This window comes from Ascaphus truei, chromosome 10, assembly GCF_040206685.1.
Source record: "Ascaphus truei isolate aAscTru1 chromosome 10, aAscTru1.hap1, whole genome shotgun sequence".
Classification (NCBI taxonomy): domain Eukaryota; kingdom Metazoa; phylum Chordata; class Amphibia; order Anura; family Ascaphidae; genus Ascaphus; species Ascaphus truei.
Window position 1 is genome coordinate 29,774,064 of NC_134492.1, and position 27,791 is coordinate 29,801,854.

Genomic DNA, 27,791 nt, shown 5'->3' on the forward strand with positions numbered 1-27,791 from the left:
CCGGGGGAGAGCGTGGGGCTTCTGTAAAGGTCTCTTACCTTACCTGCAGCGTCGCCCTCCATCCGGCGACATCACATGGCGACGCATTACTATGGCATCATGACTTCACATGGCAACCTGTTCTCATGGAAATGCGTTGCCATGTGAGGTCGGGATGCTGCAAGAGGAAGCCAGGGCGGCAAAAAGTGCCTATGGGCAGGAAAATTGTAAAACCGGCCCTGTCGATCATGGATGAGGCCCAGTGCTGTGTGCTTTCCAGATTATAACCCTGGGTGGTCTCAACACTTGAACAATTGCTCTGATTGTGAGTTTATTATTGTATTTATTTTAATTTATAAAGCAATCTGCACCATTGTTGCCTTTCTCTATTCTATATGGGAATCCCCCCACCCCCTATTTTTTCACCTCGCCTTGATGGATGACTGACGAGGGTGCCTGGATAGGCATACGAGTTGGTCACTCTAGATAACCACACCACCCGAATCCCTCACGGAACGTGTGAGTGGGATATCTACTTAAGAATAAACAAGTGTTGGCTCTCCTGACGAAGCACTACGTGCGAAACGCGTAGAGGTCACGTGTGACTGTTCCTGTGGAGTTTTTCAGTCGGAGGTTGCGGGTCTCTACACTTCACTTCCCTCCTTCCAGCAGGGTATGTACTCAGATCGGTCCGGACCCCTTCTGTAGTGCTAACGTGTATTAGTATTGACCTGTCCCCTCCCTCCGCCCGTGCTGGTGTATAGCCAGTTATTCCAACACGTGTTTATCCTCCTATTTTATTTTAGTATATTAATAGGTTTAGGTTGTCCATTGTCCTATTATCATTCTTGTAATTTTTAATATTAAAGGTTTCATTGTCCCTCAGTGCGCCTGCCTGTCACTTGTTTTCTTGCTTGTGAGTTCCTTTGCGGGAGCTCACCTTTACAGGGGGTGTGTGGGGTCCCCCAGACTGACGGCTGCAAGAGGGACTATTTACAGTGATATCCCTAGCGCGGAGCGACACTTCTGCCTTTTGGGATATCTACTTACCACATTGTCCTTGCAATTTTTTTTTTACTGTATTGCACTATTTTTTTTGTTTCAATTTTTTTTATTGTTTTAGAGAGACATAACAAATACAGGCATACCCCGCTTTAAGGACACTCACTTTAAGTACACTCGCGAGTAAGTACATGTCGCCAACAGGCAAACGGCAGCTCACGCATGAGCTTGTCAGCACGTCCTAAACAGCAATACCGTCTCCCTACCTGTACCGAAGCTGTGCGCAAGCGGGGAGACTATAGAGCCTGTTACAAATGCATTATTTACATCAGTTATGCCCGTATATGACGATTGAGGTACAGTACATGCATCAATAAGTGGAAAAAAGGTAGTGCTTCACTTTAAGTACATTTTCGCTTTACATACATGCTCCGGTCCCATTGCGTACGTTAATGCGGGGTATGCCTGTATATAGTCTTGGAATACATGTGATGTTTTAACAGTGTCACTTGTCCATACAACAAAGGGCATTAACAGTTCGTCATCATTACTGAAATAAAATAGTTGCTATAACACTGTTTTTGAATAAGTGTGATCTGTCTTCCTATTTCCGGTTGTGTTAGGGAAGCAGCCGCTTCCGTAGGCGTCTCTCATGGGCTTAACAAAGGAAAGAGAAGAACGTAGAAAAGAAGAAAAAAAAGGGTGGAAGGGGTGGAAGGGGGGCGGGGGGGGTAGGACGAGCCCATTTGTCTGGTCTTTCTGTATTTATTTCTATGGGGTCCCTAGTTTCCTGGCCATATTTCACAAATTTTGTGAAATTTGTCAGTTTTCTGGTTCAACTGTGCTGTGAGGAGCTCCATCATCTTTATTTCCCTTAGTCTCCGTAGGACCGTCTGCCTAGTAGGCGCATTCACCTTTTTCCAGGCAGCTGCAATAACACAGCGGGCAGCTGTCATTACATGAGTGATCATTTTACTTTCTGCCGTTCCTAATTCATCTATTGGTTTGGCCAGCACCATGGTCAGCGGTTCCACCTCAACCTCCACCCCTAAGTACTCTCTGATCAATGTTTGTATCATGACCCAGAATACCTGAATTTTTGGGCAACTCCACCAAATATGAACCATATCTCCTTTTTGCCCGCATCCCCTCCAGCACAAATCCGGGGACCCGGGGAAGATCTTAGCCAGCCTGCTCGGGGTTAGGTACCAATGAAATAGAATTTTATAAATATTCTCTTTGATAGTGGTACAGATTGACGTTTTTGCAGCTACCTCCCAAATGTCCTCCCAGTCTTCTCTATCGATCTCTGTATTCAAATCTTCTGCCCATTTGATCATATAGCTATGTTGGGATCAACCCGCTGATCGCGCCAGGCCCAGATATATCTCCGAAATCAGCCCTTTACAGTAGTATCTTTTCCTACACAGTCTTTCAAAATTTGTTAAATCTTTGAATGCCGAATCTTTGGAGACTGATTGCAGGTACTGCCTGATTTGGAGGTAACCAAACACTGGTATATTTATGATTTGGTGTTTCTTCTCCAGCGCCTGGAGTGGTAGAATTATACCGTTATCTACAAAGTCGTCAGCTACCATCAGCTTTAACGTCTTAAATTTATTGAGTCTCTGTGGGAGCCAGCCTGGGGAGAATTCAGGGTTATGGAATATAGGGGTTAGTAGTGTTGGACTGGCTGTCAGACCATATTTATCTTTATTTCTAGACCATATCCGCCATGTACATTTCATTACTCCCAGTTTTAATGTTTCCAAGAAGGTCTCTCCTCCCCTCTCGGTCCACATAGCGGCCGGGAGAGAGAGAGGTCTTGTATAGGTAGACTCAAGTCCCACCCAGCAACTGGTGGCTGGATCATTGTTCCACATTATTGCTTGTTTGAGTTGGGCCGCCAAATAGTATTTAATGATATCCGGGACTGCCAAGCCTCCGCAATCTTTTGGGGCTAGCATAATAGATCTAGCTACCCTGGGTCTTTTATTTTGCCAGATAAATTGGAAAATTCTGTTTTGTATGTTTTTTGCACTATTTTTCACTTTTTTATTCATATGCCCCTGGATTTATTTGCGCTCCGGGAACCTGTGTCACCATGTGAATAGGAATGCAAAAATGTAGCGTTAGGGCTGAAGGAGCGGCTCAGTGTGTAAAACATTGACTGTAAACAATTACACGGAGTTTGACTCAAGGGAGCCTGGTTGAAATCCTGGCATCAGCTCCTGGTGACTTTGGGTAAGTCACCTTCTCTCTGTGCCTCATCAAAAACAGAGATTGTAAATTCTACAGGGCAGGGGCTGTCTGTAAAAATTCCTATGTGCTGCGTACTGCACATTATACTGTAATTGTGAAGCGCTATGAGTCCCATTGGGAGAAAAGCACTATAGGAGATAAAGCTGTTATTATTATTACCTACAAAGACACACACACACTGTGCGCAGTGAGTAATTTACAAAGACAACAACTTCTCCGCTAGTTGTTTCCTACTAAGCGGTGTGTTTTTATGCCCCAAGGGAAGGTTAAACGGAGGTGTGCAGCCAAGCTTCACTGAAGTGTATAAGGTTGGGCTCCCATTTGCATTCATTTTAATACAGTGCCTTCAGAACTGGCTGGATCAACCTTGGGCAGGATTGGGCCGAGTAGGATTAGGGTAAACCACCAGTTGTGTGCTGGAAATCAGTGACAAGCACAAGGCAAAACACAACCTCTCCTCTCTGCTTCCCCGATGCACTTCCCAGGCACAGAAACAAAGCTGATATTCAGTCGGACTAGTTAGCCTTCCGTTTATACTCCAGTTTGCATCAGCAAGACATGGCAGAGGATAAAACATTTCGCTACGGGCTCATTGTCCTTGGTTTTTTCCTGGTGATGATTGGCATGTTCATTATGAGTGTGGATAAGCCCCATGTATATATTACATTTTGTTCCCTGGGCGTATTGATGATCATAATTGGAATCACCTGGAGCATTTGTCAGTGCTATCCCAAGGTAGGAACTCTTTTATTCTGCTATTAGCCCAGGTAATTGTGGGATGGTGTGCGTCTGCAAATAACTGAGATGCACATCTTACAGAGGTGTCCCAGCTGCAAAAAAACAGAACCATATTTATAATAATAATAATAAAAGAAAGGGAATCCCATTGTAAGCAATTGTCTTTATTCTGATAAATCGGTGCAATTATTTTGCACTAGTTTTGCAGCTGGGCGATTTGAGTAAGTAACTCTTTTATGTCTACTTTCCTGAATCTCAGAACGCCTGAATGTTATGCCTCACATTGAATGCTTCATGAATTAATCAACTACCACTTTACTACCTATACAATCATTGTGGCCGGGTGGCACCATGGCAGCAAAGGGGTTAAAAAAAACCCACTTAATAAAGAAACTAAAAACAATGTGCTCTTAAAATGTTGACCACACAAAACACATTATTATATAGTAAACATTAAAAGTTTTTTTTTTTTTTTTAGAATTTGTAACTCATTTTCACTGAGTGTTATGTATGTTAAATAGGAACATAACAAAATACAGTGTATATAAATAAATTGGAACAACCTACTGGAGAATCTCACATCCACCACCAGTTAAAGTTCTTTCAAAACTAAGGCTGTCTCACATTTTAACCTGGTCTGTAACTGTTTCATACGCCTATAATATACATCTTCTTTAACTGTGCGTGCTATGTATTGTATATAATGTATACCCTGTTCATTTATATAACTGTATTTGTAACCATGTATTATTTGTCTTAACTCTGTGCCCAGGACATACTTGAAAACGAGAGGTAACTCCCAATGTATTACTTCCTGGTAAAACATTTTATAAATAAATAAAATAAAATATATATTTTAATTTCCATTCTTTGAGAGACGAAATAAAGAGTGAAATATTTTACCTAAAGCCTCAATAAGTTTAATTATAGTACAATGTCATCAAGCATCTATTTTTTGCTCCATTGTTATATAATCATTGTAAATACAGTAGTGTGTTATCTCTGTTCCTGCAATTAAGCTATGGAGTTCTGTACCACGTTCTCCTGACATTAAACTTTTATTCTGTTACATGTATGTATGTATGTATGTATATATGTATGTATGTATGTATGTATATCTTCTGTATATCCTTATGTATATAGTGCCACCCAGATAAATAGCGCTTTACAGCAGTAATACATGTCTGACAGGCTGGGATTGTCGTGGGCGTCGGTGCAGGGGCTTTGGCGGGTCCTCTTACCTCGTGGGCGCGGCATCTCCTCTGACGTTGCGTCATTAAATCGCGGTGCCATGTTTGTGGCATTGTGGCGCCATGCAGGGTCACGTTGTCATGGCAACGCACCACTATTTGATGTCACTCCACAATATTAATAGTACCTGTAGTAGGAGATGCCGCAGGACAAGGGGAGAGACAGTTACATAGGCCCCGCGTTCTCCCCCCGGCAATCAGCTTCATTGCGGTGGGGAAGAGCGCAGGCCTCTGTCACCGCCGGGCTCGGTGCGATGGTACCGATGGAACCGCCATCAAGCCGGACCTTACATGACAAAACATTATAACACATAATGGGAGTAGACTATTACAAGACAGGTAAACCCAGTTATGGGCACTCAGTCCCCCAGTGGATGTATGTGACAAAATTAAAAACACATTTTATTTACATAATCTTAATAAAATATATGCTTGTTTAAAACAATGACGTAGAATGGATCCCTCAACACCCAGGTGATACGACCTAATGTTATATATACATAAAGGAGTAATGGAAAGAGTATATAATCCAGTCTCCTTGGGTTTGGTACCCAACAGGGAAGATTCTAATACCCTATCTAATATTATAGGGTTATGAGTGTATAAATACCGCTTTAATACTTATAGATGTAGAGATCCAGTATATTAATAACAACAATATAGTTAAAGTGTTGCTGATAAGTATAGTCACTGAATCCAGCCATGTTATATACAGGTAATTAACCACTATGTTCAATATTCTATATATTTAGTGTTTAAACAAAAAGTGGTATCCTAACAATGTGTTCGGTGTGTGAGATATATATTAATATCAGTAAATGTATACTGTAAATCTGAACAGTTGATGTATATCAAATAAAGGTACCTCATATAAATGAATGATGTAAGATAGATGTAATCATGCTATAGTACAAAGTTCAGGTAAATAACCATAGGTAAGTACTGTAACCCTACGATGAACTGGTATAGCTTTTAGTGAATAGGGCACACTGGGTGTAATTCAGTGCTGCATTCAAAATATACAGTGATACACTAATAGGCAGACATACATGAATTCCTCCAGCCAGTAGCTAGCATATACAGTTCTGATAATATCACAAAACCTCTTAAACGTCCCAGTAGCATTGGTATAAACGGTCAGAAGAGGTAATATATATATATGCTGTTGTAGGAGAGTCTGTATAAATGTGCAGAAGTTGATAAATTGCATATGTCACAGTAAGGACAAGTAGCTGTATGTAAGAATGATACAGTGCTATCATAGCAAGTGACCGCTATGAGAGCCTCCTCAAAGTATCAATAGATAATAGTATCCTCGTATATGCAACATTGCATCCACATATACTGTACTGTTGCAAACAGAGGTTCCTCAGTAGTGCTGGTGTAATATAAAACACACCTGGTGCATGGCTCGCCTGGAGGCTATAGTGCTGAGTCTTTCTATGAGCAGGGAGACGCTGGCGGATCAGTATCGCCTTCATGCGGCTTCTTAGGCGTCGGCCAGGATGGCGCTGAGCGGGCGCGCTCACTCTGGCTGCGATGAAACACATTGCGGCAATGAGTGTGGCCAGCGTGAGCAAGCGCCTGAGCAAGCGCGGCGCTTAGCTGCTTGCCAAGCAAGGAAATGTGAATTTGCTGCTTGCTTGCGCCGCCGCGCATGAGCGCCTGCACGCTCAGCGCCACCCTGGCCGCAGCCTGAAAGAGACCCGGCTCGTGCACGTGAGTGTGCCCTTGCCGACGCACGCTTTTCGCGTGTACACACGCTTTCTCAAGGCATAGAAGATGCCTGAGACATTGATTTATAACAAAGAGTAAATGCTGCACACCACAATATTGTAAAGAGTGATACAATTAGCAGTGCTCCCATCAATGTGCGATCGGCTGCATCCAATCCACGGCATACCAAAGGGATGAAGGTGGGGCACACGGATTTCCAAAATAAAGACATTTATTACACACAATGCTTTAATAAATCTCTTTATTTTGGAAATCCATGTGCCCCATCTTCATTCCTTTTTTTTGTTGTTGAGACATTGATTTAGCCACCTGTGCTGAAGCAGGGATATCCTTAAACTCTGGCCTGATCTGGTCGTAGATCTTATAAATCAATGCGCCAGCTTCTGACTGGGTGTCGTAATTAAGTCCTTTAAAAACATTGTCCTTGAAAAGGAAATGTAACCTTGTCAATGTCTTCAATACTCTGGAACTGTTAGTTGATGTGTTAAAGCAGCAGCCCAAGCTGCTGTTTAAAAAAAAAAAAAAAACATCTCTTTAATATGTGCATCAATACAATCTGCACACTGACAAGTAATTAGCTAAGTTGCCGATCGATCTGTTCTCCTGTGAACGATCGGTGAAGATTCGACTCGGGGGTTCACTAAATGGCTGTCAGTGCAGCAGAAGAGGACCAAAGATGCAAAGTTCTGTGGGGAAGATCATGTGACCAGGCAGTCACTAGATACAATTGGTGCACTGCTAGAGAGAGGGCAGGGCTCAAAAAAGGGTATTCAGGGCCTGTTTCAGAAGAGGAATGGGATGTTACTTTGTAAATGGTTGCTATATAAACAAAAAAGGCTTGTTACATTATAATACATTAAAAATGTAATTCAGAGATGTTTAAAAAAATACTACAAGTATTTTCTCATAGTACAGAACTGATTTATTTTAAAAAAAAAACACGTAGGATATTGCTTGGTCTGCAGCTTTAAGGTCATCATGTCACTTTTGCATCTTTTCACAACAACTTCTTTAAAAAAAGAATTTTGGAAATCACAATGGACTGGTGAGTTGTGTATGTGAATATATATATATATATATATAAACAATATTACCATTCTTGTGTCCGGTAAGAAAAGACTGCACTCAGGTGTAGTATTCCAAAAGATCTGTATTAGGCATAAAGTACAAAAATAGGCCTCCCAGACCGACGTTCCGGTCCCGGAACTGGACCTTTCTCAAGGGGCTCATAGGGAACCATGTTAAAAATGGTTTTTGAAGCAAAAAGTGGCACTGTGTGCTCATTTGCATGTCATTCCCCAGAATCCCTTGCTGCAGTGGAAGTGCTGTGTGCTGGGTAATAATGGGGAAAGGCGGGGTTGCAGACCTGCCTAAGACATGCAGATGAGCATACAGTTGTGTTGTATTGTATTGTATGTCTTTATTTATATAGCGCCATTAGTGTACATAGCGCTTCACAGTAGTAATACACGTGGTAATCAAATAAATAACAGATAATATAAATAACAGATCATGGGAATAAGTGCTTTAGACATAAAAGTAACATTTCGGAAGAGGAGTCCCTGCCCCGAGAAGCTTACAGTCTAATTGTATTTACATTTGTGTATATATATATATATATATATATATATATATATATATAATAATCAAAAAATAAATAGATGATACCGTTCTGTGGCTAACGAAATGCTTTTATTTGTGCGAGCTTTCGAGATACACTGATCTCTTCTTCCGGCGATGTTCCAATGTATGAAGCAAGCAAAAGGTATACTTAAAAACAGTGTCTCTTGGAATGTTATCTGTGCTAGTCCTTCCCCCGGTGTGGATGCGTTTTATGGCTCGGCTAACACGGTACTGATACATATATATATATATATATATATATATATATATATATATATATATATATATATATATATATATATATAGAGAGGTATCAGTACCATGTTATAGTGCAGAATAAGTGAGTTCTTCAGTATTCGGTGATACCTTCTTTATTGGACTAAAAATTTATGTCATAGAACAAACTTTCGAGAGTATTCTGCACTATCGCAACTGGACTAACACGACTATTTTCTGCTGTATATATATATATGTGTATATATATTTAAAAAAAGTTATGAATACAAAGTAACAGCATTCAGTAATGTCAAACCACTTCTTACTTTGCTTTGCAGATAACCTTTGTCCCTGTTGACATGGAAGCTGAATTTTTAACAGAGAAGTCCCCTGTGTCCCTAAAAGCTCCAGCTCCTGAGAAGCAGTGGTATGTTTCATAAAGCTGAATCCTGCCATTGTAACGTAAATGTTCTGATACAGTCTTAATCATTGTGTGTGAACAGTTCCCCTGCTCATCTGCGCGTCCAAATTCAAGGTCACACAATATTAGGAAAATACGCAGACAGATTTTATCCAGCCGGTGAGTTTTTAATAAACCAAAGTTATCATTTAAATCAATTTTTAAAAAAAGTTTCTTATTTTTTTTTACAAGATGAGACATCTATGATAAGGGCTGTGATGGAGAAATGCCTTGTTCATGAATTCTAACCGGGTGCTATATATAATGGTATGGTGCATGTTGCTGAAAATCCAGTGGGGTTTAGGGGCTGCAGTTACACTCCTAATTCCTTACACCTTCCGCCCTCTTTGAAGTGGTAATGAGAAGCAAATAATAGAGGACCCTCCTCTAGTATTATAAGCACCAGTGATGGTCAGGGGGAACGCCTACGCCTGTTGGAGAAGCAGCCAGCAGATACAGTAGCGCTGTTAGAATTTTTGAGCTTAAATATAGGATGTTGTGTCTCCTGTTAGTGAAAAACAACAGATAATACACTTGTACTGTATTTGGTATTATCTGCTCCCTCAGTTGTGTACTTTCTATATGACTCAACACTATTACACACACACACACACACACACACACACACACACACACACACACACACACACACACACACACACACACACACACACACACACACACACACACACACACACACACACACACACTTCATAACACATTTCATATCACATTTCAATTTCAAAACACTTCAATGCCGCCTTTTGATCTCCCAAATTGGCTTAAGTCCTACCAGCCAGTTCCCCCTTAAGGAGGTAACATATATTTAAGATGCTGTACTGTTAAACTAGTGCAAGTCGCACCAGAATATCTAATACAGTTCGAAATGAAGTGTTAATTTCACTAGTTTATCAGAACAGATACTTTCCCCGTGTGCACCCCTGCCTGCTCTCCGAGGCGCCGAGGAGAGCAGGCAGGGGTGCGCACGGGGAAAGTTTGCCCACCCCTGCACTAGACATAAATACACACACATATATAAAGACATACGTAGTGTACATACAGAAACACAGAGACGTATACCGATAAACATACGTACAGTACACAAACGCACATAAATACAGTCAGGCACAGTACATACTGTAAATACAGTTGGCGCACGCAGTTTTATGGGTTGAATGAACACCTCAGTGAGTAAACGATACTGACTCTGTAAACAATGACACTTAGTTTAAAGCAGGGGAGTCTGTTTCAAATCCCTGGGGGGGAGGAGGGGGGAGGACGGGGCAGGCTTGTGCAGGTCCCTTGGCTATTTCAAATTTCCTGCTAGCCCGGCTTTTCTACGCGGCTTGGCTCTGATTGGCTGCTTCAGAAATTTCCCACACGCTGACTGGCTGCTTCTATTTTATGATTTTATGAATGAAGCAGGGAATACTATAAGAAGCTATGAGCCAATCAGATTGTGTGTTCCCCTTGAGTCAGAGCCGAAAGAGCGCAGGCGGCCTTTTCAAAGTTGCTTTGTGTGAAATAGCAAAGCAACCGGCTTCGATTTTAAGCCTGAAAAGCCTGCCCGCCAGGGACTAAATCCCAACGTTTGTGACCAAGTTCTCAGACACGAACATAGTGGCCGCAGCTGGGATTTCTGCCGATTTCAGATCCAGGAGATTCCGGGCTAAGTCCCGGTCAGGGAAAAACTCTCCCATAGAGTGCCCTGCACCTAGGAAAGTCTAGTTTTCGACCTTAGACCCCCAGTAAGTGTGTATTTTCGTCTGTATTTTGTGTTTCACTCTGTGTATGCGAATTTATGCCAAATAAATTACAATTTATTTATCTACCTTCTTTTGCTCAATTAATGATCTTGGTAAAAAGTTGTAAATAACCTGGTTCCCCGTGACAGCAAGTAAAAGGGAAAATGAATGGCGCACAGAGACAAATTGTCATACATCTCATTCTAATCTGTGCACCTTGTAACTCCTCCCCAACTCCTCCTACTGCCACTCCCCAAGTTGCAAGCTTGGGCAGACGTGCACAATGTGATACTGTACATCTCATAATCTGTCCAACATGTAACTCCCCCCAACACCTCTTACTGATGTTCCCCAAATTGCAAGCTGATGCAAAGCAATTTTGTGCCAAAATCACCTTGATACATACACTCCATGGGTTGCACAAACCACAAAATACATGAGTCACTTTCAAGAGTTCACAGGTGTGTCACACTGAACACAGGTCATACTGTATTTCCCATATAGACACAAGTCCGTTTTACCAGGGGGAAAAGAAGCCCCCCCAGGGTGGAGACAAGGATCAATGGTTGCCAGTTATTGTTTAAGTCCATCACAAGACATGAGACATTTCCTGTCCATACTTGGACCCTTCTTCAGAACTATGATGCAATGAATAGTATAGAAAAGTCCTCAATATGATGTCACATGATGTGGTGATCTGATTATATAAGGGTAATCACTGGTCTTTTGTACATTTTCATTGCATCATAGTACTGATGAAGGGTCAATATATGGACCACAAACATCTCATTTCTAATGGTGGACTTCCACATTAACTGACTACTATTGATCCTCGGACCTGATTGTGGAGCTTATTTCCCCCATGGCAATACTGCCATGTAGCTATATGGGGGATATGTCCTGTGCTCAGTGTGATATTCCTATTAACTCTTGAAATGGACTCTTTTACATTTTACGTGCCGTGTACAACCTGTGTAGTTATTTTGGATCAAAATTAATTTGGCTTTTTTAATGCATGTATTCAGCTTTAATTATTGATTGGAGGTTTGACGGACCCTCCTGTTTCATGGCACCATGCTTTTCTATTTTGTTCACTCTTCCTATTTTACATTTTTGTTGGGGTGTGACAGACTTTTTGGATGTAGCTGTTGGTATGTAGCATGCTTTGTATTGTTTCTGACAGACATTTCCATAGACATCCACAGACAAACTGACAGACACTCCCCTCCTCCCCCTCAGATGTCCCTATTCCTCTCCCCTTCCCTCCTCCTCCTCACTGTGTCCTGCCTGCGGAGAAGAAATCCTTCGCTCTAATCGCCATCATTAGTTGAGACCCGTCAGTGACTCCCTGGCAGATCTCCAGATCGTTCGGAATGGGAGAGAGAGCACTGCCGGGGAGTCACGGGCTGGTGCTGTCTGATTAAAAGAGATAACAGCGACCAAGGCCAGCTCTGTGGGCAGGACACAGCACGAGGGGGTTTAGCATACGGCGGAGGGTTTTAGTCACCTTTTCACCCACCATAACTTAAATAATGTGTGGTGAAGACCTACTCATGTCTCAAGTTGCAAAGCCAGTACAACCAACCTCACACTAACGAGACCACAAGGTCGAAACAGTCTGTCTGTGAGTGGATTTATTGGCTTTGCATCTCATCCCAGGCTATGTTTAAAAGCTGTGTTTAAAGCAGCATGCATTGACTTAAGGGTTTTCCATGTATTGTGGTCTTGAGGCAAAAGGTGGCACTGTGTGCTCATTTGCATGTCATTTCCCAGAATCCCTTGCTGCAGTGGAAGCACTGTATGCTAGGTGATAATGGCGAAAAGCAGGGTTGCAGACCTGTCTAAGACGTGTGAATGTGCTCACAAGTAATATTTTTATATGCTATATGCTATACGGTGGAGGGATTTTAGTCACCTTTTCCCTCACCATAACTTAAATGATATATATACTGTATATACACACATACAAACATACATACACACATACTTGTACACACTTTTACTGTAACATAATTTTTTTTATTTCCAGGTTGACCACCCCTTATGTTAGCAGTCAAGGATCTGAGCTTTACGAAACCAGCTTGCCATCCTATGAGCAGATTCAGATAAAAGTTGAGGGACCTGGCGGGCAGCCACAAAACCAATCTGCCTCCCCTTTCCTGCAGTCCATGTTGGCGGAGTGTTCGCACCCCACATTACAGGCCAAGGTAGACATACACAGGAACTCAGATGGCAGTAAAGAAACGAGTACAGCAGCACCAGCTGGTAAAGGTGACGCTGTCTGGTGGGTAACAATGTCATAAGTTATTTCTTTAAACTTATCAACAGTCACGGGTCCAACCCATGGTGCATTTTATCGGTGTTCAACTCTTTTGTCAAACCGTCTACTGTTTCTCGCCCTCCATCTCTTCTCAAACATTGGCACACTAGTTCATAGAAAATAAGAACTCCATCAGATGAGAAATCCCTTCTCCTGCCTTCTTCTACACCTATTCTCCTAAATCCTCCTTCATCCACTCAAGATGCTTTCTGTAACAGAGGAGGAAGTGTCTCAATTACTCTTCTCCTCCCCTTCGACGACCTGCCAACGCGATCCCATTCCTTCCCTCCTCCTCTCGAGCTCTTGCTCCCACTCCGATCCCTGCACTCTCGCATTTTCAACTCTTCTCTCCCTGTATGCCATGAAGGTTGGCGCCCAGGGGGGGGGGGCCTTATGAGGTGCGCTTTACCTCATTGGGGCATGCCATGTTTCTAGGTGGTGACCGTCAACTAAATGAAGGTGGGGGACCCTTCCATTCCACTTATGTGAACAGGCAAAAGATTGAGATAACCCAAAGACATAGTGCATCAAAAACCTTGTGTGCAGAAACTCAAGGGATATATTCACATGTGGTAGAAAAAATATGTGAAATGATTGGCAAGTCCACATATACTTATAAAGAATAAAACCCGTGCAATGAAGGTAAATCCTGTTGATTGCAATGACTTGATTTTAGAAAGCAGTTCCCTTGTGGCTTTGAACTAACATATGAGGTATTAATAAGTCTCTAAATATTTATGAATAATGGATCCCACAAACTAGGTAAGTGCTCTTGATAGAAGTAAGTTGAATTAATATAGCATATCCATATACATCCAATATGTCAAAGAGAGAGGCTGAGGCCTACCCCTAAGGGAAAACCGGATGTAAAACCAGTCCTGATTCCTTACAATCCAATGTAAAAGTGCAATGAACAATTAACACAGTCCACGATGTAATAGGACAATATCCATTTGTAAAGGAGACTGTAGAGGTACTCACGGGATCACAATTAATGTGGTCTTGTAGTGGCGTGCTCCTGCCGTGAAGTCGATGTAGAGCTGCAAAAACGGAAAGGCGGTGCACAGCGGTGTGAAAAACCAAGGGCTGGAACCGGTGATGCTTTGAAAAGATTTATTGGCACAATAATTATTGGCTCTAAAAAAGGGTAAAAAAACAAACGCTTTTACGTGTTTGGCGCCATACTGGTGAATGCGCCAGCAAGGCGCAAAATGTGTAAGGCTGTGACCAGGCAGGGAACAAGCGCTCTTGGGCTCAAGAGCCACGACCTCACGCACTCTGCTGGGCCGGGCAATTTATGGCCAGCTAGTTGCGCGCACGGGGGGGGCAAGGTCATGACGTCACGGAGCTGGTTCGCGCTCATCGGGCTCATGTGACGCGCCAGCAAGCGGCATAATCAAATTTGCTTGCCTCTGCAAGCAGCTAAGCGCCGTGCAGGCGCTCGCGCACGCTGGCCACACACATTGCAGCAATGTGTGTCATCGCGGCGAGCGCGCCCACTCAGCATCACCTTGGACAACGCCTAAAAGTGGTTTTTTTTATTTACCCTGTTTTAGAGATTTGCCAATAAATCTTTTCAAAGCGTGGCCAGTTCCAGCCCTTGGTTTTGGTGTTGGGTCCTGAACTTGCAGGGACTGTGGGTGTCTATATTTACATAAACAATCTTACCTGGTTGACATTTTCTGCTTAAATAAATAAGACAATAAATAACTCTAATGCCATTATGATGCATCAGTGAAGCATGCAGTTTCTAACCTGCAGCCACACACAGGTTGTGATACATTGTAGGGCAGCACAAGAGTTCTTCTTGCTGTGCATCCAATAATAGTATTCCAAGGGTCTCTGTTTAAAGTGAAATTAGATTTTTGAATTGCAGTTTGAAAAGAAAACTTTACATTTGACATTACCATTAAAACACATGTTTTACTAGCGGCGTTTTCACTTTACAAATGACCATTTTCCATCAAATACAACAAGCAGAATTATGCTTTCTTTAGAGAGTTTACAATCTCATTTTGGAAAGGAGACCAACAAGAAATGCTCCCTCCCATGTCTGACCCTAGCATACGGTTACCCCCTTTATCTAAGAACCCCAAATTGTGCAAAATATGATGTTGACCACCGCTGCTAGTGTCAAATACCCTTCATAATTAGATTTAATCTACGGGTCATATCCTGTCCTAGAGAAATCATTCAATATCTGAAGCTGACCCGGTCCTGTGACATAGTAATAAACCTGGCGTCAGATCTGTAGATTCAGGATTGTGCTTTTACTGATCAGATTATTATTTTGCCTTACTTTCTAGCCAACTCGACTACCACAAAGAGGCACCACTAGTCTCATTGAAGGAAGACACGAACACATCATCTTCTGATGCATCAAGCAGCAGCCAATCATCCCTGCAGAGCTGTGAGATTTGGCAGGACCCAAACGCCCGCAAAAAGAATCCCGAAAATATTTTAGGAAACCCTCTTTGCGACGAAGCATTTACCCTTATAGATGCCCCGCTGTATGAAGGGCAGTGTGTAAATGTGGAGCAAGACAGTGTTCCCCTTCAAAACCAGAAGATCAGCGCTGACATTCAAGAACAGTTTGCGCCGGACCCTGATCCAGGCAGTGACTTCTTAATTCCTGGTCATACTTTGGACTCAGAAGCTGATGATATGTATTACGGAATGAGAGATGAGCCAGATAATTTAGTGACCGCTGGAGAATCAGACTTTGAGCAATAAAACCATAGCTGGTAAATGATATTAGCTGTTTGCCAGTTTTCCTGGCATATTGCAATAATAATAATAATAATAGCATGTTCTTGTATAGCGCTGCTAGTTGTACGCAGCGCTTTACAGAGACATTTTGCAGGCACAGGTCCCTGCCCCGTGGAGCTTACAATCTGGTTTTTTTTTTGGTGCCTGAGGCACAGGGAGATAAAGTGACTTGCCCAAGGTCACAAGGAGCCAACATTGGGAATTGGAACCAGGTTCCCCTGCTTCACACTCAGTGCCAGTCAGTGTCTTTACTCACTGAGCCACTCCCTCTCCCTAATTGTACTAGATTAGTGTTCAGAGAGAAGCCAGCACATGGGCTTAAACAAAATGCTTTAATGACCTAAGTAGTCTGTCGTTTCGGCCTTGCACTAAAGACTTTTGCACGGCCAAAACGTTGGACAACTTGGGTGATAAAAGCATTTTGTTTAAGCCCATGTGCTGGCTTCTCTGTGAACACTGACTACTACTGGGGCTCTAGGAACACCCTGAAGTCCATGCACCGGCAGCTAAGTACCCTACCTTAACCTCTGTATACTGAGTGCTTGCATTATCGTTACTGCATATTGTACTAGAATTACAGAGATTTAATTACGTCACTACATAGGACTGAATTTCTATGAGTCTTGGGGGTATATTCATTCAACTGTAATAGCCATTATAAATCAGTAATGACCATTCAAGCTAATAACCATTACTAGCCGAATGGCTTTTGCATTCTAGGAAACAACCCCTTAGTATGCTTTTTTTTTTTTTTAAGGTGGAAAAAGTGCCCGGGAGAAGATTTTGCCATTTACTGACCATGGCGAACTAATAACTGACCAATAGAAGCAGAATAGTTTACATCATATAATCCTTAAGGAGAAAAGGAAAAGTTAAGGTGAAATGTAACAAAAAAACATGAGGGAACACAGAAGGCGAAAGTATTATTAATAACTGTATACAAAGCTCTGTTTTTTCTTTCATTTTAAGTAGAAAAAAAAGCCAAAAGAATTGACGAGGGGATATCTCTGGAGAGCTACTATATGAATTGAGGAAAACATCGCTGTAACCAGAATAAACTGTTTTGTTACAAGGGTTCATCAACATTCGAATTACTCAATAAGGGTTAAAACGTTCAAATATATTCAAATTGTTATGATTATTACCAAAAAAAATTGATTCAGTAGTGATCTGAAGCACAAAATTATTCTGAATACGGTATGTCAATTATGGAAATTCTGAACACTGGAGCAGTAGGTTAATGTCTGAATATATATTTCTGTCTCTAAAGCTTACATGTAATAATTACTCAATGCAGTTATCTCCTTAGGGGATCTTGATCATTTTTATCAATCTACTGTAATAAAATTCTATGCTTTCGTGTATTCGTAATATTTTAGAGAAAGGAGCACCACCCTAATTAAGGGTCTGTGACATCTTAATAACAACCTGGAGTGGAACTTATTGTATCTAACTGTACATGAAATGTCTGTAAATATAAGGTATAACCCCTATTTAATTTAACGTGACCATGCATTGTCATCATAACTCTGTGCCCAGGACATACTTGAAAACGAGAGGTAACTCTCAATGTATTGCTTCCTTGTAAAACATTTTATAAATAAAGAAAACTTGGCCTTTGTTCTTATAGTGCGTAATGTGATGATATTACAGATACCCTAACTTGCACTGTTTCCTACAGTATTGTGGGGGCTTCTATCTGGGTAAATGAAATACCTTGTCAGTTGTGCAGGGGGAGATTCCTGTAGGAGCGCTTTCATTTTAGATATTATATAAACATGAAAATTGTGTTTATAATAAACAGTGTGTCCTGGCCAAGTACATTTCCAGGTAATTGACCACTAAATGCCCTTCGTGCTGTTTGCTCTTGTTGCGGGACATAGAACCAACATAATGAACTCCTGCCCTAACCCTTTTACTATCTGATTATGGGCTGAGCTACCAAGAGCCTCAATCTGCTGTGTAAATTGGACCATGACTGCTTTCCCCCTCTTTGGCAGCAGAGGATCATCAGTTTTAAGAGGGGGCACAGCACGTTTTTACCAGTCCACGCAGGATGCAGACTCCGGAAACAGGCACAGATGGCCAGATTCACTAAAGGTCGATATTGCTGCATTAAGAAATAAAATACGGGGTTGCTGCTTCCATTTTTAGACTTACTGCAGTATTCGTAAATCAAATGCGATAATTATTGTAAGTTGCATAACTAAAAAATAAATTCCGTTAACCAGGCATTAAATAACACTTGTGATACAAGCGTTAACTCATAGAAATCTGTGCTAGTGCTGAAATGTTGGAGGCGGGGGTTGAGACCTGATGAAAGGCCCATATGGGACTTGAAACGTTGTCTTTCCTCTGTTCTTGGCTGCCACATTAATAAGAGAATTGCATTGTGAACTTGGGAGTAGAGATGTGCTTTGTACCTCTGTCTTAGAGGAGACCTGCACTGTGAGGAATTGTTTGGGGTTGAGATAACACACTTTTCTACTATTGAGTTATGTAATAGGAGTTCTTAAAACTGCTATGGCAGAACCGTATAGCCGAAATGTATTTATGACTTTAATACACGAGGCTACCAATGCATTGAAAATTAATGCCTTCAGGGACCGAAGGGTTAAACATACATTAACACACCGTACAAACTCACCCCCACCCCCCACAAAAAGTATAACGTCTACAGTACAAGGGAAAATATTAAGCTTTTAGTGATCCCTGTGGGCAGCTACCACATGGGCTTCTCAGGTGTTAATATATTGATAGATTCAACAACGTTAATATCATTTATTTTTAATACCAAGTTTAGACTTGGCTAGTCTTCGGCCTAGCCCACAGCGATCTCACCCCGCGCGCGGTTCCTCTATGAGGCCGTCCATAGCACGCGGGAAGAAGCGCGACGGCATTTCCACAAGACAAGATTTTTTTCTTCTGCGGCAGCTGAGCGTCACGTGGGCTGTTCAGCCAATGAGGGCGGACCAGCCTCATGACGTCACGGCCACGCCTCCCAGTCGCTCGCAGCAAAGCAATGCCACAGGCCACAGGACCGCCTCTGCAGCAGGCGCGCACGACACCATGCGCCCTGTCGCACGCGCACCTCTGCACTATGGACTTAGCCTTACTTTGTCTGTAGTGGCTATTATATACCTACATAAGCCACGTAGGCCTCAGGTCAGCCAGGTGTAGGCGATACAAATTGGTGTTACTTTTTGGTAGTAGCCTGATTGCAGTAGGTATCTGCGTTTTGGGCGTAGCATGTGACTGCCTCACACCTCTGGAATGCCCTTCCCCTCAGTACCCAACTAGCACCCTCTCTATCCACCTTTAAGACCCACCTTAAGACACAATTGCTTAAAGAAGCATATGAATAGCACTATGGATATTCTGAACACATGATACATAAGCTTGGGCCCCCTGCAGACGCACTTACCAGAACTCCCTCCTACTGTCTCTGTACGTTCTCCCTACCTACCAATTAGACTGTAAGCTCCTCGGGGCAGGGACTCCTCTTCCTTAATGTTACTTTTATGTCTAAAGCACTTATTCCCATGATCTGTTATTTATATTATCTGTTATTTATTTGATTACCACATGTATTACTGCTGTGAAGCACTATGTACATTAATGGCGCTATATAAATAAAGACATACAATACAATACAATAAGTGATTAGCCATTAAGTCCTCATTTGCACACACGGCAGCTGAAAATAACACTGACCTATTGCCAGGCTAAAAAGCCCTTTATTACTTCTTTAACACTTGTAGTATGGCTGTAGTAAATAGAATGATAAATAAAATTCCGAAAACACCAATTGTTTTAGGAAGTCTCGCCCTTAGTTAGTTACGCGCTGGTTAGTGGCAGTAAGAGGATTTCTTCCCTGGTGCTGGTTTTGCCGTCACACCCTTACAAATGCAAAACTACCACATTTCTGCAATTCTTAACTTGGAGAGGTCTCCTTGCTGTTTCAACACACGTCTTTCAAAAATATGTCCCATTCCCTATCCTGGTCCATTCCAGATTTTCTGGTAAGTGGGTTCCATTGCTTTCTACACTGCCCTAAATACAAGAAGATAGGCATGTTCCAATTTTGGGGATGATTTCAGTCTCAAGATTTATTTACGCTGAAAATTCCCCACTGAATAAGCTGACTTCTTTCTTGACATTTGGTATACTTTGGTTGCCCCTTCCTATGAACAAAAGGGGAATGGGGGAAGTGGGAAAACGCCTGCATCTGCCTAGAAAAGCAAAGTAAGTGAAGATACACTGAGGTGCGATATAGGGCTAACAATAAGTACAATTGAAAATAACAAGTACCCTACAGAATGCACTCGCTGTGTAGGAATGTATAATGGTAATAGTGAATTAAAAAATTTCATTGTATATTAAAAATATTTTCTATAGAGGGATCAGGTATGAGTCCATGACCAATATAGCTCATATAATCTGTGTGAACCTAAACAACAGATGTAATATATACATTTACTAAAACATAAAGTATGGTGAAGAAATACCACCAACCTAATGTACTGAAGGCACTATAAATGTGCCTGAGATAAAATATGGCAGAAAATACAAATAGCTACAATTCATTCAATAAAGCAGTTTAGCTCAAGAAATAAATAAATATTGAATTGTAGCTATTTGTATTTTCTGCCATATTTTAGCTCAGGCACATTTATAGTGCCTTCAGTACATTAGGTTGGTGGTATTTCTTCACCCTACTTTATGTTTTAATACATTTATATTTAACCCTTCCTAGCCAGAAATACCTTCATCATGAGTCCCACACACCTGTTCAGGTTGAGTTTAATAGCATTGAAGAAAATTAACAGCTGAACATACAGTATTGTCAAACAGAATATTGGTAGGTTTGGGGTTTTGTATTTGCAGCTGATTGTATCGATTTGAGGAGCCTGGGAAACACTATGTTTGATTTTATCCATGAATACTGTCTATGTATCAATGCAAAAGTGGTGCAATTATGGGGCGGGGAAAAATTGGCACCATATGCATCAGAGAACAATATACTATTAAAAATGTTTTTTCTTTGATGCATGTGGCAGAGATGTATTAATGTAAAGAACATACAATACACGTGTGTCTGGTTATGTTTGTGTCAAATGTCAGAAAGTGATTCTAACATTGGAGGCAAATTGGTTGCAGGAAAAGTTTACATGACCTCAGACCAGATGCAAGATCACAAAGTGACGCAGAGTTTGCTACATCCCATTATAATCCATGTCTTGTAACCCCATCTTTTTATACTGCCCAAAGCGCAAGGCAGCGCACAGGGTTGCTAAACAGGATAACAACCTACTGTTACATTGATTGACCCAAAGAGACACAAGAGGGAAATGACACAAGTTTGCATCAATTTACTCCTGTATGTGCCTGGATACCCCCCCCCCCCCCCCCAGACTTTCTGTGTTTGCCTCAGGATTGCATTGATACAGGGTCACAAAGGTCTCTTGGCTGCAAAGTTGGGGCAAACCAGTTAAAAAAAACAGCAGTGTGTTTATCAAAAAAACGGAATCTCATTGAAAGCGATGTGTGTGTTTCCTGCCATAAATGTAGTGTAAATAGTTTGCCCCAGTTTTGCAAGCAGTAGAATTTTCTAAATACACAATATACGAGGTTAATTATATTTAAAAAAATGTCTGGGCTGCAAATCTGGGACTAAACTAGTGCAAAAGTACTACTCCAGATTGATTAAAGACAATAATCCAGCAATTTTGCAGCAGTTTTATAGCTGGGAACACAATCACACTGACAGGGCTGCACTGTAACACAATCACACTGACAGGGCTGCACTGTAACACAATCACACTGACAGGGCTGCACTGTAACACAATCACACTGACAGGGCTGCACTGTAACACAATCACACTGACTGGGCTGCACTGTAACACAATCACACTGACAGGGCTGCACTGTAACACAATCACACTGACAGGGCTGCACTGTAACACAATCACACTGACAGGTTTGCACAGTAACACAATCACAGTGACAGGTCTCTATCACAATGACATTTTGCCCGGATGATCAGTTCCTGTAATTGATGGGAATGTGCTGTACATTGTAACTCATTGCAACCCCGCATAAACTGCACAGAGGAAGACGTGAGGCGTGTGTGCCCGGGATATACACAGTTAATATAGTGGTGTGCCCGGGATATACACAGGTAATATAGTGATATGCCCGGGAAATACACAGGTAATATAGTGATGTGCCCGGGATATACACAGGTAATATAGTGATATGCCCGGGATATACACAGGTAATATAGTGATGTGCCCGGGATATACACAGGTAATATAGTGATGTGCCCGGGATATACACAGGTAATATAGCTGTGTGCCCGGGATATACACAGGTAATATAGTGATATGCCCGGGATATACACAGGTAATATAGCTGTGTGCCCGGGATATACACAGGTAATATAGCGATATGCCCGGGATATACACAGGTAATATAGTGGTGTGCCCGGGATATACACAGGTAATATAGTGATATGCCCGGGATATACACAGGTAATATAGTGATATGCCCGGGATATACACAGATAATATAGTGATATGCCCGGGATATACACAGGTAATATAGTGATATGCCCGGGATATACACAGATAATATAGTGATGTGCCCGGGATATACACAGGTAATATAGTGATATGCCCGGGATATACACAGATAATATAGTGATGTGCCCGGGATATACACAGGTAATATAGTGATATGCCCGGGATATACACAGTTAATATAGCGGTGTGCCCGGGATATACACAGGTAATATAGCGGTGTGCCCGGGATATACACAGGTAATATAGTGATGTGCCCGGGATATACACAGTTAATATAGTGATGTGCCCGGGATATACACAGGTAATATAGTGATATGCCCGGGATATACACAGGTAATATAGTGATATGCCCGGGATATGCACAGGTAATATAGTGATATGCCCGGGATATACACAGGTAATATAGTGATATGCCCGGGATATGCACAGGTAATATAGTGATATGCCCGGGATATACACAGGTAATATAGTGATATGCCCGGGATATGCACAGGTAATATAGTGGTGTGCCCGGGATATACACAGGTAATATAGTGATATGCCCGGGATATGCACAGGTAATATAGTGGTGTGCCCGGGATATACACAGGTAATATAGTGGCAGGAGCCTGAGAGGGTTAATGTAAAGGTGGTATCAGGGAGCGAATAAACTGGGGGCGCATTATTTGTAGAGCCCAAAATTGGGGTTGGGGGGCGTTATATGCAGAGCCCAGAGAGGGGGCGCGTTATATGCAGAGCCCAGAGATGGGGACAGCCTTAAATGCAGAGCCCAGAGATGGGGGGCGCGTTATATGCAGAGCCCATAGATTGTGGCGCGTTATATGCAGAGCCCAGAGATGGGGGGGGCGTTATATGCAGAGCCCAGAAAGAGTCTGATATGCAGAGCTCAGAGGCTGTTCCGGGGGACTGTAAAAGCGCGGTAATCCCGGGTAATGATTAACAGGATCATCCAATGAGACCAGAAGTGGCGTGATCCGGAGCAGCCACTTCCACGCCCACATATGGGTTAGACACACGTGAACAGCGCTGTGTCCCGCTGAGAACCATCTGCTGTCCCCGGGATCACTCTCTCCCCGCCCTCTTACTACCCCGGCCCAGCTCCTGGTATCCCACTCATACCCCTGACCACCCCCGGGCACATTCTTATTACCCGGGACCAGGCAGCACGACCCCCTGCACCCTGTAACTGCCCCAGGCACACTGCTCCTCCTGCCCCAGGACACCCCCTGCACCCTGTAACTGCCCCAGGCACACTGCTCCTCCTGCCCCAGGACACCCCCTGCACCCTGTAACTGCCCCAGGCACACTGCTCCTGCCCCAGGACACCCCCTGCACCCTGCAACTGCCCCAGGCACACTGCTCCTCCTGCCCCAGGACACCCCCTGCACCCTGTAACTGCCCCAGGCACAATACTCCTCCTGCCCCAGGACACCCCCTGCACCCTGTAACTGCCCCAGGCACACTGCTCCTCCTGCCCCAGGACACCCCCTGCACCCTGTAACTGCCCCAGGCACACTGCTCCTCCTGCCCCAGGACACCCCCTGCACCCTGTAACTGCCCCAGGCACACTGCTCCTCCTGCCCCAGGACACCCCCTGCACCCTGTAACTGCCCCAGGCACACTGCTCCTCCTGCCCCAGGACACCCCCTGCACCCTGTAACTGCCCCAGGCACACTGCTCCTCCTGCCCACGGATAACCCCTTGCAGCCTGTAACTGCCCCAGGCACACCGCTCCTCCTGCCCCAGGCACACTGCTCCTCCTGCCCCAGGATCCCCCCTCATGTTCCTGGCCGCCCCCTTCCTCCTGCTGCTCCTCTGCTGCTCCCCTCTCGGGCCGGACCTGGCTGCGGGGGACGAGGAGGAGTATGGGGAAGAAATTGTCCTCTCCTTGGCCCTGGAAGAAGATAACCAAATGGACCTGGATAAGGAGACACGTCCTGGGGTTTTCTACTGGAGCAATAAGGTGACGCAGGGGCTATGCAACAACGTGTTGCAAAAGTGGCGCAAAAAAGATGGGATGGGATGTTTCTGTGGAACATTCCCCCTCCCCCCCATCATTTTTGTCTGGGTTTTGCAGCCAGGAGACTTTTACCCTCAACCCCATATATAGCAAATATATTATCTATTTATATGATTGTCTCGTATTACTACTGTGAAGCGCGATGTACATTAATGGCGCTATATAAATAAAGACATACAATGCAATTTTGGCTGGTTGACAGATTTGCGGCAGTTTTTGCAACAGCATGGCTCCCCTTTTGGCTGGGTCACAAAGGCCCCTCCATGCCATTGCCGCAGAATGTGAATGCGTTGATGCTGTTTTGCAGGACACCTGGAGGATGACCGGTCAATATATTGTGGTGCTGAAAGAAAATGTTCCCAAGTCCCAGATAGAGAGGGTCATCCGCCGGCTGCAAACACGAGCCGCAAAGCGTGGCTACCTCACTCAGGTTGGCCATGTGTTCCGGGAACTTTTCCGAGGGTTCACCGTTAAGATGAGCAGCGATATGTTGGAGATGGTAAGTGTCACCCACCCCAAGTTATACACTCATTCAGTATTCACTATTCCTGATGTTACACGCACATTCATTTCTCATTGTTGAAAAAAAAAAAAAAAACTGTGCTTTGTGTCACTTTGTGACAACTGTCCCAAGATCAAATGCACAATCCAAAGACGCCAAATTCAGCACCCTATCCACGTGATTATACCCAATAAGAGTCCCCAAATGCACTGCGTCTATAACGCTACTCTGTATTCAGCAGAAGACATCATATATTGCAAGCAGACAGGTGCCCCATTGTGTCACTTGGTGACAACTACTCCTAAATACCCCTGACAGGAAAGACACCAAACTCAGAATACCCTGCAGTGGTGCCCCAAATGCACTACCCCTGTGTCTCAAAGTGTAGTCAATATACTAAAAGTATGCCTTACAAAAACGGTGCTTTGTCATTTAGGGTCACTACCCAAAGAAAACCCTTGCAGGAAAAAAAGAATCAGTGGAATGAAGTACACTAGCACACTTGTACACTAGCAGCACACTTGCACACTAGTCATACTCAGTCCCAAACATGTTACATACTATAAATGAAGAGCGCCATCCAAGTGCCTTGTTTTGTGTTATTTGTTGTTCATTGCTGTCTGTGCGTTGGGAATAATGGTAACACTTACTACATACATTGAACAACACAAAGTGCAAACTTTTCATGGTTTAATAGCAGCAAAACTGGTGTGAAAAGGTTTGAAAGCAATGGATTGTTTTCTTTCCACACATCTGCTGTTATTTTTGCCTCGATGTTTGTCTGCTGCACAGAGTAACATCAATACATTCTTTTGATTGTCTCTAAAAAATGCCGTGCCACCCAGTAATAAATAATCAGCCATTTTTGATAAATGGTTGTCAATGTAATACATTCACACAGAACATTTCAGAGCCCATACAGGGCAATTTGCAGCCCTACTGGTGGTCCCGGATGGAGACCAAAACATTAACTCTTTATATGGATATTTGTCGAATACGTTTATTTTGTTATTTCACTTTTTCTGAGTGTTGCTGTCTAGTTTTATAATTGGTGTTTAGGGCATAGAGCAGGGGTGGCCAACTCCAGTCCTCAAGGGCCACCAACAGGTCAGGTTTTAAGGATAGCCCTGCTTCAGCACAGGTCAAAATGACTGAGCCACGGATTGAGCCACCTGTGCCGAGGTGTGCCCAGGTATAGAGCATTGGTGGGCAACAGGCAGTGCTGGGGGCTGAGGGGGTGGTGGCTTCACCTGCATTCCGCAACTACTGACTGCCCCACCAGCATCTCTCCCTCTCCCCAGCTTCTTCCCGCTGCCAAAGCTGCTTAATGACTAGTTACCAGTGTAAGGTGAGGGGTGGGACAGTATTGATCAGTTTGAGGGCATTAAGAAGCTGACAGGAGGGGTTGGGGATAAGCTCCTACCCATGGCTGCATTGGCCATTCTGCCCGTGCATCATATATCCAGTTTATGTATATATGTGTGGGTAATGTGTGACCCTTGAGGTATGTCACGTTGCCTACCACTGGTATAGAGCATAATCTCGGTGGCTCGGGTGCTTGTCAACTACATTATTTTTCACTGTAGGGCTGCACGATCCATCTCCCTTTGTTTCAATCTTTCCCGGATTCTCAGTTCTCATAGTGCACACTTTTTTGTTCCATGCAACATTACATTGCACCTGCTATGCCACCGACCATTTGTCTAGTTCAATGGGTTTCCTCCTTCTACAGATAACATGCAATATCCTCCTGCTTTCTGTGCCCTCCGCTCTTCCCCCATCTACAGATAACCTGCCCTGACTTCCTGCGGTCGGTGCGCTAAGGCAGGGATGCGCAATGTCGGGGGCGCAGGATTTGTTTTTGGGGGGGGGGGGCGCAGCGGTTGCAGAGGCCCTGCACTCTTCCCTGGGTCATTTAAATTAAATGCTGGGGCAAGCGTGAGGCCTCTGTAACTCACTTACCGGGATTCAGAAGAGTTGCTGTGACACGTCACCATGGCAACGCGGCCTCAAATGACGCAGCAGGACGCCGGCAAACAAGGTGAGGGGGAGCAGGCTGGGGGGCGCAGCTCCAAATGTTTGTGCTTCCCTGCTCTAAGGTCTATAGGAGGTTTTCCCTACACATTTTGTAATAGCACCTTTTGGGCATCCTGAATTTATCTAGCAATTCCCCTTGCAAGGTAAATACTTTTTCTTTTAGAACTGCACTTTCACCCTCCTTAGTTCTTACCTGATTTTGTTTTTAATGTATTTGTGGAAGTCTGACATATTTTCTGTTTTGGGTTCCAATCTCTCCCCCCCCCCCCCCCAATCCTCTGTCTGTTATTCTTTAGCCAGCGACAGGTCTGCCTTTACATGTTCCTGCTGTTCTTTAATGGGGAGCAGTACTGCATTGTGCTTAAATGGCAGTAGTTGTTCCATTAGAAAATGGCCTTGTAATCCCTTACTGCACAGATACAGAGTAATCATTTCTTACAAAGGTTCTGTAATGCCTATTTTCTGTAAAATACTGTACCACGTCTCCTCACTTGGTGGCCAAAGTGCAGCGCCGTCCAGTTCTGTTACTTGGCAGTTTCCTGAGTAG

General features: G+C 43.3%; 2 protein-coding genes across 2 annotated transcripts in view; both read left to right on the forward strand.

The window, feature by feature from the left end:
* Positions 1–3,595: 3,595 nt before the first annotated feature.
* BSND (barttin CLCNK type accessory subunit beta) lies at positions 3,596–16,413 on the forward strand. Its single transcript, XM_075615512.1, has 4 exons — positions 3,596–3,978; positions 9,146–9,234; positions 13,042–13,296; positions 15,639–16,413. Exons 1-4 carry the CDS (start codon positions 3,802–3,804, stop codon positions 16,063–16,065), a joined length of 948 nt encoding a protein of 315 aa, XP_075471627.1. The 5' UTR covers positions 3,596–3,801; the 3' UTR covers positions 16,066–16,413.
* Positions 16,414–23,683: 7,270 nt separating this feature from the next.
* The window catches only part of PCSK9 (proprotein convertase subtilisin/kexin type 9), a 16,145-nt gene continuing 12,037 nt past the window's right edge, over positions 23,684–27,791 (forward strand). Inside the window, exons 1-2 of the mRNA XM_075615474.1 lie at positions 23,684–24,648; positions 25,013–25,204. Of these exons, the coding sequence (XP_075471589.1) occupies positions 24,466–24,648; positions 25,013–25,204 (375 nt within the window). The 5' untranslated portion in view covers positions 23,684–24,465. The remainder of the gene's footprint in view (positions 24,649–25,012; positions 25,205–27,791) is intronic.

Bases quoted from the DNA above. Each gene is read 5' to 3' on its own strand.
- BSND (XM_075615512.1), top strand. From the start codon at position 3,802: ATGGCAGAGGATAAAACATTTCGCTACGGGCTCATTGTCCTTGGTTTT. The intron at 3,979-9,145 runs GTAGGAACTCTT...TTTGCTTTGCAG, and splicing joins TTTGTCAGTGCTATCCCAAG to ATAACCTTTGTCCCTGTTGA. The intron at 9,235-13,041 runs GTATGTTTCATA...TTTTATTTCCAG, and splicing joins CCAGCTCCTGAGAAGCAGTG to GTTGACCACCCCTTATGTTA.